The sequence below is a fragment of the Thalassophryne amazonica genome, unplaced genomic scaffold (genome assembly GCF_902500255.1).
Source record: "Thalassophryne amazonica unplaced genomic scaffold, fThaAma1.1, whole genome shotgun sequence".
In the NCBI taxonomy this organism is placed as follows: domain Eukaryota; kingdom Metazoa; phylum Chordata; class Actinopteri; order Batrachoidiformes; family Batrachoididae; genus Thalassophryne; species Thalassophryne amazonica.
In genome coordinates, this window is record NW_022986256.1 from 160168 (window position 1) to 179297 (window position 19130).

Genomic DNA, 19130 nt, shown 5'->3' on the forward strand with positions numbered 1-19130 from the left:
TAAATCCACTTCAATCACATCAGTGCAGAGCGAAGCATGTCCGGTAAGCCATCCACAAGCCAAGATGACCAAGTTAGTAACAGAATATTAACTTTGGTCATTGATGACTGCCGTGTCACCATCCAAGAACTTGTGAATAAGGCAGGGATAAGCACAGGTTTGGTACATTCCATTTTGAAGGAGGATCTCGGCATGCCGAGAGTGTCAGGGAAGTTCGTGCCTCTAATGGCGGAGCAGAAACAACTGCATCTGGAAGTCTCGCAGGACATGCTGGAATGCCCAAAGCGCGATCCCGACTTTGCGAACACCATCGTCACTGGTGGTGAGACATGGATCTACGAGTATGACATGGAAACCACCCCACAATAGAAACATCAAACTAGAGGTGGGCAATATAAACAATATATTTGGTTCACGGTATAAATTTGGCCGACGGCAGAGATTTAGACTCCACCGACCGCGCACATGTAAACAAAAGAAAAAAAAAAAAAACTGGCTGGCTGCGGTTCCTCTCTCTCTCTCTGCCCTCAAACTCTGTCATCATTGTGTTATGAACCAGTCACCATTTGTTTTATTATACATCTGTGTAGTTAATAAAATTATCTTCACCGACGATTAGTTTGCACGCGCTGCTGTTTCTTTACGGAACCCGGGAGAGGTCACTTAAAGTGATATTTTTTTTCTGGCCATGATAATTTGTGCGCACGTTTTCCTGGCCGTGATAATTCGTGCGCACGTTTTCCTTTAATTGAGCCCTAGAATTAATAAAACGTACACGTTTTCCTTTAATTGAGCCCTCGAACTGATAAAACGTGTGCACGTTTTCCTTTCGTTCAAAATGAACTTCATAATATGACCTAAATTGTCATCCTCACAACGTTTCGCCCTCAGCGTCCTTTTTAATGTGCTTAAACTCCAGATGATGTCATGCTGGGCAGCTGGAGTTCTCTGTATGTCCTTGTGCGCCCAAACCATGATGATACACCCTGAACAGATCCATTTCTAATGGGGAAATGTATTACACTGTCTCCTGGTTTGTTGGCTAATAGTCAACATTTATGTGTCAAGACAATATTGAATAACTGAGTGCACGTTTTACAAACTGTGGCCACGTTTAAGTAGATCGTGCCCTTGTTTTACTCAAACGATGCTTAAAATGAGCACACAATCTAATAAAACGTGCGCACATTCCCTCCACATGTAAAGCATTTTGCGATGACACTTCCAGGGCTCCGTAGTTCCTCGCTCTCTCTCCCCTGAAACTCTGTCATAATTGTGTTAAAGTCACCATTTGTTTTATTATACATCTGTGTAGTTAATAAATAAAATCTTCACTGACAATTTGTTCGCACGCGCATTTGAAAAAAAAAAAAAAAAAAAACTGAAGGGAGTCTCCAGAGAGGAAGAGTCTGACACCAGAGGAGGAGTTTTAAGGTTGATATAAGACAGACTTTTGGTTGTGCAAGTAACTTTTTTTTTTTTTTGGTGCAAGTAATTTTTTTGTTACTAGCACCAGTGCAAGTAGGTTAAAAAATGTATTTCGACCCGTTATTCCAATGCACAAAAATACAAGTCAGAGAATTGGGTGCTCAAAATTAATTATATCTGTTTTTGTTTTTTGTTGCTGTTTTATTTATTTATTTTAATCAATTTAACCAAATGGATTATATGACCCATTCAAAAACACTTTCATTATAATTTTTACACTTAAGTTTATATCGTGATATATACCGTTACCATGAAGGGATTCAATTTATATCATGATATGAATTTTAAGTCATATCGCCCAGCCCTACATCAAACATCACTGAGACCGAAGACAGCACGACAGATGTACAGCAATGTCAAAGTCATGTTTATTCTTTTCTTTGACTCACATGTGGTGGTACTTCATGAATACGCACCAGAAGGAGAAAATATTAATCAAGGGTATTATTAGGTCCTACATTGCCTTCGTCATGCTGTGCGCCGCAAATGACTGGATCTGTGGGTGGTGAAAAGTTGCTCCATTGTGACAATGCACCCACCCATTCTGCTCAGCTGATTCAAGTTTTCCTGGTCAAACACAACACTCCTGAAATTCGTCAGGATCCCTACTCTCCTGATATGCCTCCCTCTTGTTGTGGCTATGGCTCCCTCTCCCTCCCTCTGATTTTTGGTTGTTCCCCAAAATCAAAATGACACTAAAAGGGACTCGATTTGAGTCATGAGAAGACATCATGTGGAATGCGATGGACCAGCTAGACACCACTCCAAAAGATGCCTTCCAGAAATACTTACAATGGCAGAACTGCTGGGAGAAGTGTGTGCAGTCCCACTGAGAGTACTATGAAGGGGATTAGGATTTCAGATCCCCAGGTGAGTGAGTGTATTTTTTATGGCCAAAGGTTGGATACTTTTTGAAAGTACCTCATATATATTTTTATGACAGATTGGCACTACATGAATGAAGGCACCTGACTTGGATTCTGGTTTTGTCTTTATGCCAGTAACAAACTGTTAAAAATAAACTATAAAAGCTGTGACATTCAGAAAGGTGAAAGAAAGTGTGAGTTTGGAGATGGATTACCTTTCCGAGTTTGGCTTTACATTCAGTGTCCACTGGAGCTTTGCCCTTCATCAGCACATTCTTCACAACTTTTGTCCAAAACACAAAATGTTACTTATGTTGTCTGAATGACAGGTTTCACTTTATGTTGATAAACTTTATTCATGCATCATTTATATCAACGACACCCGTACCATACCTTCAGATTTAGTTTCTTCTTTGGGTGTTTCTGTTGTTTTTGTTTGAGTCTTGCTTTGTCCTCTCCTCCTCTTCGGAGCAGGTTGCTCTTTAGGATCTTCCTCTTCAACTTGTGCCAGTTCCCCATTATAACCCGTCAGGGTACTGGTTTCATTTGAACTCTCTAAAAAGAAAGAACCAAATAGTACGAGCTTTATAAATAAGTATGATATATATATATATATATATATATATATATCCAGCACACATGGACTTCAAACTGTAAAATATTCATCAAACTGAACGGATCACCAGAACAAGCAAAAGTCATGGCAATAAGGAACATCGAGGAGCTGGACAAATATGAACAATAGTGTTTCTTAAAGCGAGGATCTGGACAAATATGACCAATAAGGTATGAGGACACAAACACATCACAACACCATGACACAGACCAGAGGAACCTATTCATCTACTACCTATTCATCTACATCTGGAGACAAGAAGGATATAACTCAAAGGATTGCTGATCATGGAAAAGTAGAACTGAGAACATTTAAATACACAGACCACAATGTACTGGACTTGGAGCACGATATAGACCCGGACAATAATTTCTTCTCAAATATCAATGACAGTTGTTGCTATTATACAGATGAACAGTTTAATCGGATCATTAAAACGGATAACAAATTATCAATAATCCATTTCAACAGCAGAAGTCTATATGCAAACTTTAACAACATTAAAGAATATTTAAGTCAGTTTAAAAAAATATTTAACATAATTGCTATATCAGAAACATGGATCAATGAAGATAAAGGAATGGATTTTGAACTGGATGGATATGAATTTAATTGTGTAAACAGAAAAAATAAGAGTGGAGGAGGAGTGGCTGTGTATGTGGATAAGAACATGGATTATAAAATAGACAATATGACAACTGTGATTGATAACTTATTAGAATGTATAACTATTGAAATATGTGAAGAAAAAAGCAAAAATGTATTAGTCAGCTGTATATATAGAGCACCAGGATCTAGTATTGAAACATTCACTGACTGTATGGGAAAAATGTTCTCAAAAACTAATCAAAAAACTGTGTTCATTTGTGGTGACTTAAATATTGATCTGCTCAATCCAAATAAGCATAAAATAACAGATGAATTTATCAGTATAATGTACAGTATGAGTTTATATCCAAAAATCACCAGGCCAAGCAGAATTACATCCCATAGTGCCACCTTAATTGATAATATATTCAGCAATGATATTGAGAATAACACTGTGAGTGGATTATTAATCAATGACATTAGTGATCATCTACCAGTTTTCATCGTTTATAATAGAAACCATCGGCGGAATCAGCCAGAGGAGAAAATAAAATACAGGCGAGTGCGGACAGAGGAAAACATGAACACACTAAAGAAGGATTTACAGGAGCAAAACTGGGAAAAGGTATACAGTGAAAGTGATGTTGATAGTGCATATGAAACTTTTTTACAAATATTTACATCATTATATGATAAAAATGGTCCAATTAAACAAGACTACAGAAAACAAAAAAATCCAAGCTGGACCATGGATGACGAAAGGGTTACGAAATGCATGTAATAAGAAAAATACACTGTATAGAGAATTCATAAAACTAAAGACTAAAGAGGCAGAAAATAGATATAAGAAATACAAAAATAGATTAACTAATATTATACGGGTATGTAGGAAGGAATATTATAGGAACATATTATATAATAACAAAAACAATATTAAAGGAATATGGGATATATTAAATAGCATTATCAAAAATGGTAATAAAAAACAGAGTTACCCTCAGTATTTCATTGATAATAATGTCACGAAGGAAAATAAGGATGAGGTAGTCAACGGTTTTAATAATTTTTTTGTAAATATTGGACCAAGCTTGGCAGAAAAAATTCCCGATTCCCAACCTGAGGATTGGGATAATAATCTCATAGAAAGAAATCCCTGTTCAATGTTCCTCACAGCAGTGGATGGAAATGAAATTATAGACATTGTGAATAATTGTAAATATAAAACATCTACCGATTTAAATGAAATTGATATGGTGGTGGTAAAACAGGTCATTGAATGGATTGTAGAACCATTAACATACATCTGTAACTTATCATTTCAAACCGGTAAATTTCCCAATCAAATGAAAATAGCTAAGGTTGTGCCGCTGTATAAGACTGGGGATAGACACCACTTCACAAATTATAGACCTGTTTCTTTGCTTCCACAATTTTCCAAATTATTAGAAAAGTTATTCAATAATAGATTAGACAAATTCATAAATAAACATAAATTACTTACTGATAGTCAATATGGATTCAGAGCACATAGTTCAACATCACTTGCATTAATAGAATCAGTTGAGGAGATTACAAATGCCATAGACCACAAATTACATTCAGTTGGAATATTTATAGACCTTAAAAAGGCTTTTGATACAATTAATCATGACATATTAATCAAACTTGAACAGTATGGGATTAGGGGGTTGGTGTTGCACTGGGTGAGAAGCTACTTAAGTAACAGAAAACAGTTTGTGAAGTTGGGGGAATATACATCATCATGCTTGGACAATGCTTGTGGCGTCCCACAGGGGTCAGTATTGGGTCCAAAACGGTTTCTAATTTATATAAATGATATTGTCAATGTTTCCAAAATATTAAAATTAGTATTATTTGCAGATGACACAAGCATTTTTTGTTCAGGGGGGGATTTGCAGGAGTTACTGAGGAGGATCAGTGTAGAAATGGGAAAATTGAAAATATGGTTTGACAGAAATAAATTATCATTAAACTTAAGTAAAACAAAATACATGTTATTTGGCTATTGTAATACAGACATACAGGTTCAGTTACAAGTCGAGGGGGTAGATATTGAAAGGGTACATGAAAATAAGTTTCTGGGGGTGATAATAGATGATAAGATAAACTGGAAGACTCATATAAAACATATACAAAGTAAACTGTCAAGAAGCATTTCAGTTCTAAACAAAGCGAAACATATTCTGGACCACAACTCACTCCGCATTCTTTACTGCTCACTGGTTTTACCATATTTACAGTACTGTGCAGAGGTATGGGGTAATACTTATAAAGGTACAACACAATCACTATCAGTAATGCAGAAAAGAGCTATAAGAATTATTCATAATACTGGCTATAGAGATCATACAAATCCACTATTTTTACAATCCAAATTCTTAAAATTCACAGACTTGGTTCATTTTCAAACAGTACAAATTGTGTATAAAGCAATAAACAATTTACTTCCAGCAAATATTAAAAATATGTTTTTTAACAGATGAGGGGATTACAGTCTGAGGGGGAAATTTAATTTAAAGCATCAGTGGGCACGAACAACATTAAAAGGTTTCTGTATTTCTGTCTGTGGGGTGAGGATGTGGAACAGATTGGGAGTGGGGCTCAAGCAATGTCCAAGCATGAACCAGTTCAAACAGCGGTACAAAAATATGGTTTTTTCTGGGTATAGGGAGGAGGAAGGGTAATGAGGGTTAGGGTGTTTTTGTTTTTTGCTTCGGCTTGTAAATATATAGTATTTTGTATGTAAGTAGGTATGTGTAGGTGTATATTTATGTTTGTGTATATATATGTGTTTATATGTATATGTGTATATATGTGTATGTATGTTGATGTATATATATGTATATATATATATATATTGATATCGGTTTAGGTGTGTAGGAATCTATGTGTATATGTGGCAAAGGGTATTACTGGTTATGGGGAAGAAGGGGTAGGGATAAATAAGCTGATGCTTCACCCTACCCCTTTTCGGACATGTTGGGTACACAGTAGGAACTTTTTTGTTGTTGTCTTTACTGATCTATCTTGTAATTGTTGTTGTATCAAATGTTCGAAATAAACAGTTTTCATATATATATATATATATATATATATATATATATATATATATATATATATATATATATATATATATATAGAGTGCATACCCTCCCCCTCCTGGCATCGGTCCGACTGCAGGAGACGATGGCATAGCATCCGGTTTGTTTGTTTTTTTGCTCTTTAAGTATGATATCAGGCCCAATCTGGTGTCTACATGTATATTTTCATGGTCAGAGAAAGCAACAGAACTATTTTCAGGTTTGTGCAAGGAATATTTTTGCATATTACTGCACAATGAATTAAGCATTACAGACACATATAGTAAGGTTTCAGTAGTAGTTGTTTAAATAAGTTAAGGCCTCAAGATTCTTATAGAAAATTGTATAAATCATTAATTACAAAGCTTCATCAGTTGACTGATTACTTGATAATTATTTCCAATACTTATTTAACTGTAAGCTAGTGTTGACAGAAGAATAAGATTAAAGAATGATATTCCCTCAATATTCTGAAGGAATAATTTGCATTTTATCTATGATTCAAGTCAGATGTGCTATTGTCTTACATCAATTTTAGTGCTATATCTCAAAGCGGTACAACCAAAATAGTTAGCTAATCAGTCCTTTACTCCTGTAGCTGTTGTCCCAGTAATCAAGCAGCACCTTTCCATCTCCCCTGACTCCAGTGAAAAGATCCTCATGTTTGATAAGTACATGGATGGCCCCAAAGACCACGAGAGAGTGAGACGAGCTGGTGAGGCTCCGTCAGCTACAACCTGACAGTTGTAGCTCAACACCCAAAATGAGAAGCCATCACAAAGAACATATATAAATTGCAGCTTTCTCTCGTGTCGTGGCAACGTTCGATTTCGAGGACAAGGTGACTGTTGACAGTAGGCATGACAGTGGCTTCTCTCATGATGAAGCCGATGTCACCATGGTGTCGTACCTTCTACAGGTTGCAGAGAATGGCAAGGTCATTAAAATAGTCACGGACAACACAGATGTGTTTGTTTTGTTAGTGTATTGGGTATGGAAGGCTGAATTATACCACACTTCCCGCATACAGATGCAAAGGTGGGACGGATCAGTTCTGGATATAGCTCAGACGTGCTTGCAGCTCGATCCAAAATGTCTCCAGCTTCTGGGTGTTCATGCTGTGTCAGGTGCGACACTGTGTTGTATCCCTTTGGCAAGGGGACCCCCCTCCACTATCATCGCCATTGTCTTCAAGTTAGCACCTCTGAGTCCATGCTTGGACTCATGATTTAACTCCCCCCCCAGAAGTTGAAAGTCAAAAGAAAAATGCTTAAAAATGCAGGGAGTCAGGGGGAAGAAGCTGAAAGGTTTTAGTCATGCTCCCAAGAACCATTTTACTGAAAAAAGTCTGAAGGACCTAAATGACATGGTGAGATGCTGAAAAGCTTCACTCGTTCATGTCCATGATATATACAAGTTATATTAATTGTCAATACGATCAAGTCTATTATTAATTACCACAATGCTAGTAATCACAAACAACCTTGAGTAAATGTTGCAGAAAGGGATATAATATTTTCTGGAACAAAACAAATTATGACTAGACATACCAACATTTCAAAAACTTCAACAGCAGAATAACACAATTAACATAATAACATATTCAAAACATCTTAGTACTAAAGTAAACCTGAAGACTTAACGTAATTGTGCTTAAAATTTTGTAGGATCCTGAAAGACTCACTTTGTTATGACTAAACAAGTGCAAGCATGTCAGCTTTCATCCTGTTCAGTGGCATGAACTCTCTGCTGATGACCTGGCCTCTGATATAGACCATCCTCCTCTCATCAGAATAGACATGAGACACTGCCTCGGTGGTCATCTTGACGCACCTCTGCACAAACTGACTATGAGATGGCCATGCTGGCACTTCCATGGACTGATGCACAAGCCTCTTGATGGCAGCAGATGGGTCACAGGAGGCTCCCTGGTGTCTGTGTTCCATTTTATGAGCTCCCACAGAGTAGATGCAGCTGGGGTCTTCCTCTGCCTCACACTGTTGTCCCCAAGCTGGTTCCACTGGTCACCCCTACCTTTGATCTCCAGGATCTTGTTGACTGTCTGTCTCCTCTCAAACTGGTCAGAGCATGGTCTGGAGCACAGCCTCACTGTGGGCATACCAGGCTGACCTCCTCGCAGCGGGCATGACAGGGTCCATCATCTCCTTCCTCTGACTTCTAACCCATCGTCGCTGGTACAGCAGATGGTTGGGTCCTTCAATCCAGCTGGAGTTGATCTTGGTGTTAAACCAGCTGGGTATGTAGACTCCTATAATAAACTCCACTGTCTTCAAGTTAGCTCCTTTGAGTCCATGCTTGGACTCTATCAGCAGATAGTTGAGAACTTGATCATGGTATAAAAGGAATAGCACTTGCTTGTATTGTCAATCTAGGATTATCACACAAACAGGCCTCTGAGCATCACTACACCAATTAAGGAGCCAACTAACCAGCCTGCCAACTGACCAACCAACCAGGTACTCTTAAGTTTTCCTGACAAACAAATTCTACCTAGAATAGGTCATCTGTGTTCTATAGCTGTATCAGTGTATCACACTACATTCATCCAAGGCAAATTTTAAGAGCTTTGCATCCTCATAACTTATCACAAATGGCAACATCATGCAACGTTTTTGTGAAAACTGGCCATTTCTATGAATTTTCAAAGTAAAATTGCCAGTAGCTAAACATGATTTGATTTAATTTGGAAGGCCATATTCACATTCAGCATGCAAAAATGCACTATTTTATTGCTAAGGCCTTTTCAATTTCCGAAATTTTTGAAAGTCGACCATAATTTGACACACTCTATTCAGGTAAGATATTCAACAGTGCTGAGAAAACATTGACAAAGTATATGATATGTATTGTTAAGGCATAACCATAACAAGTTCACAAGATTCGATTCATGATTCAAGGTCATGTCCCATGAACTCACTTTAAAATGTAGCAACGAAGAAGGGCATTGCTCAAATAGCTCCATGCTATATGCTAGTACATGGCAGTGCAAGTTTTAGCAAGTAAGAGCTCTTAAGGTAGAAACGTATGATATCTCAGAACGATCTGTTTGGTGCATTAAAGCCAGTATAGAATGTAGAATGTGTGATAAACTACTGACAACATGTCATAGTGTGATAAATGTATAAGGACATAAAAAATGATTATATAATGATAACATGCCAAAGAACAATACAAGAACGAAGGATAATTTCAGTTCTGTGTTTTTTTTTTTTTGTTTTCTCTGTCTTCAGAAAGATAAAATTTACAGTTTAAAGATATATAACTGATTTTTGTTGGTGTTATGACAACTTTATTCGGGCAATATTCATAAAACAACTGTGGTAATACATTCACAACACTTCCAACTTATCAAACTGCATAAATTGTCAATAACATAAATAAACATTGACTTTCTCTTATTTACACTTGAACAGCGATAGAAAAAAGATGGCGTTCATTTCTGTTCAATTAAGTAATTTCCCCAAGGTTATTCTGAGGACAACCAAGCAAGATTTATTCTTCAGGTCACGACGAACAACTGCCAGTTGACGGTGGCTCAATGCACATGACCAAGGTGTTCTTCACAGCAAAAGTGATACTGTACTGATGGGATTCAGCCAAGGTTTTCACTTGCCAAAACAAGGTGTAAGTTGCTTCCTTGATGGTACCGCTGTCTGCCAGCCGAGTTTCCTGGAGGCAGGCTATGTCGACATTTAGTTGCGAGAGTTCCCTGTCAATGGCGGCAGTTTTGTGAACATCCATTTGCTGCAGATCAGCAAAGAGGCCAGGGCACATGCTCCTGACATTCCAGCTTCCAAAACGAAGAGCTGGAGTCTTCTTTCTTCTTTTGTTCTTGTTATCTAGTGCAGAATGTGTGACCTGCCTTTCGAGGTTTACTCTAAGCTTCACGCATCCAGTGGAGCAAGCAGGCCATGGCGAGACAGCACCTTACTGGCTGGGGGCTGCTCAGCTTGAAGCAGGCGGTAGCTGTCTAATGAGATGTGATGATCCCTCCCACCATCAGAAGTGACCCTGGCACTCGTTTCCTTTGCTACACAGATGAGCTTATAACCGGTAAACTGCCACTTCTTGCGTTGTGCCAGCATTATGCAGTGACGCTGGAGTGTCCTCTCCAGTGGAGCTACAAAGCCTGGGCAGGCTAACATGGAAGATCTGCTGTTGCCCATGCAGCAGGTCGCCCCTCTCCACGCTGTCAAAAGGAAAGGCAATGCAGTTTGGCAGTGGCAACGTCGCACGAGTTGTTGAGAAAGTGCTGAAGTTCAGCAACAGACCACCTTAGGGACTCTGACTCCGGATTGTTCCTCGGGGTTTACTATTGAAGCCTTGTCTAAGACTGGATACAGCCGCAAGGCAGTGGAGGTTTGAGATCAGAGTTTCTTTCTCCTAGATGAACTGCCTTCCTAGGGAGGGAGTGAGAGAGAAGGCTACGCTGACTGATCTGATGGCGCAACTGTAGCGCAAAGTACCAGAGGGACTTTTCTTCAGCCATGACAAGGAATTAAAGTATTTTCAGACATTGTTTTTTTCAGGATGTGTTGATGAATCCACTAAAACTAAGAGGCAAGATTTTATATTTACTGTGCATGTGAATTTACGCTGCATGAGGACTGCAGCTTTCTGACAATTAATGGACAGCGTCAACTGACGTATTTTGACTTATGCGAAAGCCTGTAAAAATTCATAAATTAGCCGCATCATTGTTTAAGCCACAGTCTTCAAAGCATGTGAAAAAGGTAGCGGCTTATACTCTCGAAATTACGGTATGTGTACACACACACACACACACATATATATATATCAATCATATAAATGGAAGTTCCATTTACATTGTCACAACCTACAGTATTGCTAATAATAATAATAATAATAAAAAAATCACAAACAAGTAAAAATTCCAACAAATAAGCAAGCTGGACAAATGTGCGATGAACAGTTTGGATGATGAACTCTGATGCAGTTTGGACAAAAGAAATTGTCAGATGGACACAGATTACTGACCCAAATCGTTAGAAACAATATAAACGCGAGTCCATTTGATTTTTTTAATGAGCTTTTTGAGATTTTCTGCATTGTTGGAGCGTAATTTTATTATTGACATTGATTCTTTTTATTGGAGTTTCTTATGTTTGTGCTTTGATTTCTAAGAAAGCCCTATAAATTGTTAGTAATACTACTACTACTACTAATAATAATAATGAAAGTGCAAGTTTTCTGATCGGAGTACTACATTCTCTTTGGTATAAGGTGCAGGACCTCCCAAACTACACAACAAAAATATAAACGCAACACTTTTGGTTTTGCTCCCATTTTGTACGAGATGAACTCAAAGATCTAAAACTTTTTCCACATACACAATATCACCATTTCCCTCAAATATTGTTCACAAACCAGTCTAAATCTGTGATAGTGAGCACTTCTCCTTTGCTGAGATAATCCATCCCACCTCACAGGTGTGCCATATCAAGATGCTGATTAGACACCATGATTAGTGCACAGCTGTGCCTTAGACTGCCCACAATAAAAGGCCACTCTGAAAGGTGCAGTTTTATCACACAGCACAATGTCACAGATGTCGCAAGATTTGAGGGAGCGTGCAATTGGCATGCTGACAGCAGGAATGTCAACCAGAGCTGTTGCTCATGTATTGAATGTTCATTTCTCTACCGTAAGCCGTCTCCAAAGGCGTTTCAGAGAATTTGACAGTACATCCAACCAGCCTCACAACCGCAGACCACATGTAACCACACCAGCCCAGGACCTCCACATCCAGCATGTTCACCTCCAAGATCGTCTGAGACCAGCCACTCGGACAGCTGCTGAAACAATCAGTTTGCATAACCAAAGAATTTCTGCACAAACTGTCAGAAACCGTCTCAGGGAAGCTCATCTGCATGCTCGTCGTCCTCATCGGGGTCTCGACCTGACTCCAGTTCGTCGTCGTAACCGACTTGAGTGGGCAAATGCTCACATTCGCTGGCGTTTGGCACGTTGGAGAGGTGTTCTCTTCACGGATGAATCCTGGTTCACACTGTCCAGGGCAGATGGCAGACAGCGTGTGTGGCGTCGTGTGGGTGAGCGGTTTTCTGATGTCAATGTTGTGGATCAAGTGGCCCATGGTGGCGGTGGGGTTATGGTATGGGCAGGCATCTGTTATGAACGAAGAACACAGGTGCATTTTATTGATGGCATTTTGAATGCACAGAGATACCGTGACCAGATCCTGAGGCCCATTGTTGTGCCATACATCCAAGAACATCACCTCATGTTGCAGCAGGATAATGCACGGCCCCATGTTGCAAGGATCTGTACACAATTCTTGGAAGCTGAAAATGTCCCAGTTCTTGCATGGCCGGCATACTCACCGGACATGTCACCCATTGAGCATGTTTGGGATGCTCTGGACCGGCGTATACGACAGCATGTACCAGTTCCTGCCAATATCCAGCAACTTCGCACAGCCATTGAAGAGGAGTGGACCAACATTCCACAGGTCACAATTGACAACCTGATCAACTCTATGCGAAGGAGATGTGTTGCACTGCATGAGGCAAATGGTGGTCACACCAGATACTGACTGGTATCCCCCCCCAATAAAACAAAACTGCACCTTTCAGAGTGGCCTTTTATTGTGGGCAATCTAAGGCACACCTGTGCACTAATCATGGTGTCTAATCAGCATCTTGATATGGCACACCTGTGAGGTGGGATGGATTATCTCAGCAAAGGAGAAGTGCTCACTATCACAGATTTAGACTGGTTTGTGAACAATATTTGAGGGAAATGGTGATATTGTGTATGTGGAAAAAGTTTTAGATCTTTGAGTTCATCTCATACAAAATGGGAGCAAAACCAAAAGTGTTGCGTTTATATTTTTGTTGAGTGTATAACACACCTTTTAATCTATAAAACTCACACAACACATAAATAAACCTCAACTCAAACCTGAAGATACTTTTACTATATTTGACCATCATTCTGTCAAACTGAGGCACTGAATCACAAAAAATAAATTACTACAGTTCCTGTAATTTTTAACATGAAACTCAAAGTTGAGTAATTGCTTGGATTTGTGATACATAAGAAAAAACTTAGTAAAATAAATAAATAAGACAATATGTCCCAACATCACTAAAATTCAAACATCGTGTTCTTATAATTCCGTTTCTCAGACACACCTGGTTTCACAGTTTGACAGCGAATCTTCCTCTTGTACTTGGTGGCAGGATTAATCTGGACCATCTTCTTCAGGTCCACTTTGTAGGACATCCCAGAGCCCAGAGTCAGCGTGACCGAAGCTTCTCCCGAGGAGACGGCGGAGTCCAACAAGGTGCAGTCTGAAGGTGAGTACGGTTCCCACTGTCCATCATCGCCCTGCCACTGCCACACTGCTCTCACACACACACACACACACACACACACACACACACACACACACTGATCCTGATCCACATCTAATCCTAATCTTGTTCTTGTTAAATGTTCTGATTGTCACATAAACAGGTTTGGGTAGATTTTCTTCCAGAGTGCACTTTGGCTTCTGGTAACAAACATTTGTGTTATGAAAGAATGGACCATGAATTAAAATATATAAAATTACTAAATAATGATTTCATCATAAGGACCATCCATGGTACAGTTACACCAAAAATATTTGGACATGGATGAAGTTATTGCCACTTTAGTAATTAACCACAGCAAATAACCAGTGTGAGTTCAGACCATGGTACACTGAGGCTGGATTTTAAGTGTTGTTAGTCCCCTTAAGTGGTACCAAAACCCTGCTTGGCCCATGGACCATGTCGATCCTTCATTATTCATTGACAAATGAACGGGGCTGAAGCTGCTGAGAGGACCTAAAGTGTTGTATAAGTGCAGTACGGTGTCCACAGGGGCTGCTGCCACCCGTGAAGTGTTTGATTTATAGACATATAATCAAATCATATGTAATAATCAAATAAATCATATGTGTGAGGTCACCCGGAAAAGCCGACATGCCGCCTTTTCTGTCGTTGAGAGCCCCACCCATACTGCTTCACTATGGACTAATTCATGCATAAAGGGGTGGAGCGCGGGTGGCTCCATGAGTGATGAAGAGGCCTGGACACGCCCCTCTCTTAAGCCGAACCACCAGCTAACAAGCTAACCTCAATTCAGGTTGTTTATTAAATCATATTTTTGGGGACTGTGCAGTGGTTCTCATAACGGTTTACTCTGGTGTGGACAGTAAAAGTTATTGGCAGCGTGTTTCTCCAGTCATCGTGCATTAGGTGGACCTACTGACAGCTGCTAAAACTGCTAACACTGTTAGCATACAACATTAAATAAGACAAGTTTCAATCAGCATGAATATTGAAACAAGGACGTCTTATATGATCTGTTAGGACGGTTCACCGCACAACAAGACAGATGATTCCAGGTGTTTGTAATAAACTACTCCAAACAGACAGCAACAGCACAACAGCGAGTGACTCCGTTACGGTGTCACAGACTGAGATGACCCCGTGTCAGATTTATACTCACTATCTGTGCATGCGCGAGTGAGGAAAGGTGTGTGGACAGCACTAAGAGCTGGTTTCAATTTATGGAGGAAAAATAACCTGCCTGTAAACCTGAATTTGGTCTGCACATAGAAAGGGTAAAACTCAGTACAGAACACTCTGTCCGTTTTGCTCACACGCAGATAGCTAACATACAAATCTGGTACAGGGGTCATCTCAGTCTGTGACAAATGTTCGGAGACTGTGAGAGGTGGAGTCACTGTGCTCAGCCACTGTCACTCAAAGCAACCACACCCACAATTACACAGAATTGTATTAATTAAATCTTTATCTAAGAAGTTAGAAAAAAATTTCACCCCTGTACAGTTGTCAAAGAGGAGGAAACTATCTATAGAAAACAAAGCCCTTTGTTGTACCACACTGTAAATATGTTTATTTCTGCTCTAAAGTTGGACGTTTAAAATGTTCTTCTGTAGGAACATGCTCTGTTTTGGAGCCAGCCTCAAGCGGCCAGTCCAGGAACTGCTCCTCCTGGTTGGGGTCAAAATACGAGCTGGAGTGTTGGCGCACTACAGTGAATTTAGTTTTAAGTTGGATATTCGACAGAATTCCCTCCAGTTAAACCTCTTCTTCGCTCCGGGTGCAGCGTGACTCTGAGCAAGTCACTCCAACATTTCAAGTGCACCTGTATTGCAGATTTCACAGTAAACACACAGAGATAGAAGCCCACCCTGCTCAGAGTGCCGCTCTCATTGGACCGACATCTCTGCTATTTTAGCATTGTGGGACAGCTCGCGGCCACAGATTGAGCTCGCCGGACTACTTTCGCGAAACTTCTCAGCGTGCCGCTCTCGTTGGAGCGACAACACACAGAATGTCTCTTTGTCCCAGATTGATCTCTTTCAGTGCAGCTTCTTGTTCCGACTTTAACACCAAGTTAACACCCAAGTCTTTCATCGCCAACTGTAAATGTCATCAAAACATTCCAATCGTATCTTTCTGAACTCTTCTGCATCAAACTCCATCGTGTCAATGTTTACAATGCTCATCAACTTTTAAGTTTCTTAAATATTTATTATGGCCACTCTTAAAACTTCAGTTCTCTTTCTAACTTCATTACTGGTAAATTTTAGAATTGATTTAGATGAGATATACTCATTATCTCGCAGGAATATATCACAATTATCTGGGAACTACATTTTGCACAGGAATTCATCAAGCACATCGGCCGCGGGCGCGCACTAACACAGAATCCCCAGAAACTGTGGAAAGCTGTTCGGAAATAACGAGAGCGTCCACTTTTAGCTTGTCATAAGCTAAACTAGTGAGAGTGCAGTATTTGTTCACCTTTCGGCGCATGCGCATTGGAATGTTAATCATGTGAATGAAGTAGTGGGTACTGACTTTGTGATTGGCTGAGAATTTACATACCAGGAGAACCTTCCTACCTGGTATTACCAAAAGGCTAAAGGAAATCCTGAAACTACAGTGGACCAAGGCTCAAGACAATGTTCACTCGTCCTCAATCTGCGCCTGACACGGCCTAATTCAATTCAAGATTCTACACAGGTTACATTACTCCAAGATACGACTTTCCAAACTGTTTCCTGGTGTAAATGCAACATGTGATCGTTGTGGACAAAATCAAGCCTCACTTGCTCATATCTTTTGGGGATGTCCAAATATATCCACATATTGGGTAAAAATATTTACTATGTTGTCAGAAATCTGTCAAATACGAATTTGTCTAGATCCTGTACTTGCGCTGTTTGGTGTACCCTCACCCACTCTTGGTGTTTTGAATAAATACAAAACATTTATCAAATTTATAACTTTGCTGGCCAGAAGGCTAATTCTATTGAATTGGAAACAAAAGAATCCCCCAACCTATTACAATCTACTATTGGATGTTATGAAACATGTTCAATTAGAAAGGATCAAGTTTGAGCTAAGAGGGAAACTAAACACTTCTCACTTAATTTGGGATGCTTTCTTGAAATATTTTGAAAAAAATCAGGGGAAATCTTAGTGCAAGATAACATAAAATATAGCATGTAAATAACATGTAATGAGAAAAATAAAGTAACAAATAAGGTAACATAAAAGTAATCTGGCTCCACCCCCCTCCCTTCCCGAAATCCCCATATACCACCTTTAACTTTTTAGTTTGCTTTTATCACTAATAGCATATACAGCAATGTTGATTGGATAATGGCAATATAGATTTGATACTCTCTACCTGGGTGTTATTTTTTCATAACAGTTCAATTCATGTTTTATGTACACCTTGTATTATTTCTGCTGTCATTGTCAACACTGTAAGGCATCTTTTGTATTGGCTGTGAAATTATTGAAGAAAAAAAAAAAAAGAAATCCTGAAACTAATTAACGGTGAACTGGGGAAAAAACAAAACAAAATCAAGAAAACCAGTCGCGGTGATGACAAGAAATAATGAAAAACATTTGCAACAGGGCCAGATCAAGAACACACTTCACAGGTTATGTGTATCAGTGTCAAAGAAGTTAACAATTAAAAACATTTCCCCTACTTCATTACAAGTTATAAATTATGTTTAAACCTTAAAAACGCTGTAGTTTTAAGAAAAAACCCTTCCAACAGAAACGAGACTTTGACCAACTTGAACCAGAAAAATGAGAATTACCCACAATGATTTTTTTAAGACAAAAGAAAACGTAAAAACGTGCGTTTCTGTCGCTGTTTCCTCTTAAAACACCGTTGAGGCTGAAAACGAAGATTTTACTCTGATCTTGAACTTTTACGCAGTGATCCTTTAGTTTTCATACGAGTACCGACATGTCCGCGGCGGCTACCTCAGCTAAGCTAAACTACCGACAACACACACAACACACCTACCTGTTTTTGACGCGGCTTCATTTTCTGTCGCGCTCTGGTTTTTATTTCTCAAAGTCCTCGTTCGTCTCATGACGTGATAAAAACAAAAACACGCGACAAGCGTTAAAAAGACGAAACAACCAGGAAAAGCGGGAAGATGATTCCGACACCAGCAAAGATCGTTTATTCTCAAAATGAATCACTCAAGTAAAAGAAAGAAAAGACTAAACGTCCCCCGCCAAAAAAAAAAAAAAAAAAAATCAGCAGCGAAGGGTCTGGCTTCAGAACAATCTGGAAATATGTCAACACCATAAAACCTCAGCCATAACCCAAATATCAGCTTTAACACACACATACACACTCATCTTCAAAAGCGCAGTTCTGCATACTAGAGAGCAGAGTGAGTGCTCCTGTTTGCCCATAGGAACGTTGATTCAGCGTCAAACGTTCCGTTTTAGCGGATGGTCGGAATTATTTTGGAATCGTGGGGCTGGAGCTGGAGCACTAGGACCACAGTCTCTGGAGGAGTGGAACCAACTTATGTGGGGCTGCTAACATGGATAAAATTGCTGAGTTGGAAATCAAACATGCATTTATTCACAAGTGCTGATTTTTTATTTATTTATTTTTAATATGTAATTAAATACTTACTCCACTGTTTGTTTTAACCAGATAATTTCTCCTGGAGGTGTGACAGTTCCACAGCGATTTTGTGCAAAAACAGTTGGAAGTAATGTCTAATATTGACAACTGCAGTAACATCTTTAATCTTCATTCATTCATTTGGCATCTAAAAACAAATTCTCCAAATGTATTCAAATGGGGGGAAATCAATAATAATCAAGATATGGATAGAAAACTGTCTTATCTGAATAAATTTGTAAATGAGAAAGGTTTATCATTACTCAATGTTAACTTCTTTCAATTTCTTACATTTGAAGCATGAATACTGACTCTTTCTATGCTTCTTGGATCCACACCACTGAACTCTACACTCCACTCCCATCACAGTGCCTCTTTTTGTTCCTTTGCTCCCTGGAGGGGGAGTGAAGTATTGTTTTAGTGGCACAGTATGTATGTATGTATGTATGTGTGTGT

General features: G+C 39.2%; 1 protein-coding gene across 2 annotated transcripts in view; it reads right to left on the reverse strand.

The window, feature by feature from the left end:
- Nucleotides 1–18217, reverse strand: part of parp2 (poly (ADP-ribose) polymerase 2) — a 41992-nt gene extending 23775 nt beyond the window's left edge. The window contains exons 1-4 of one of the 2 annotated variants that reach the window (XM_034165384.1): nt 18054–18217; nt 13856–14065; nt 2748–2909; nt 2570–2637 (exon numbers count right to left, since the gene is read on the reverse strand). In XM_034165384.1, coding sequence (XP_034021275.1) covers nt 2570–2637; nt 2748–2909; nt 13856–14065; nt 18054–18123 — 510 coding nt within the window. In that variant the 5' untranslated portion in view covers nt 18124–18217. Of the gene's footprint in view, nt 1–2569; nt 2641–2747; nt 2910–13855; nt 14066–18053 lie in introns of both variants that reach the window. The other variant, XM_034165383.1, reaches the window with a different exon arrangement.
- Nucleotides 18218–19130: the final 913 nt, after the last annotated feature.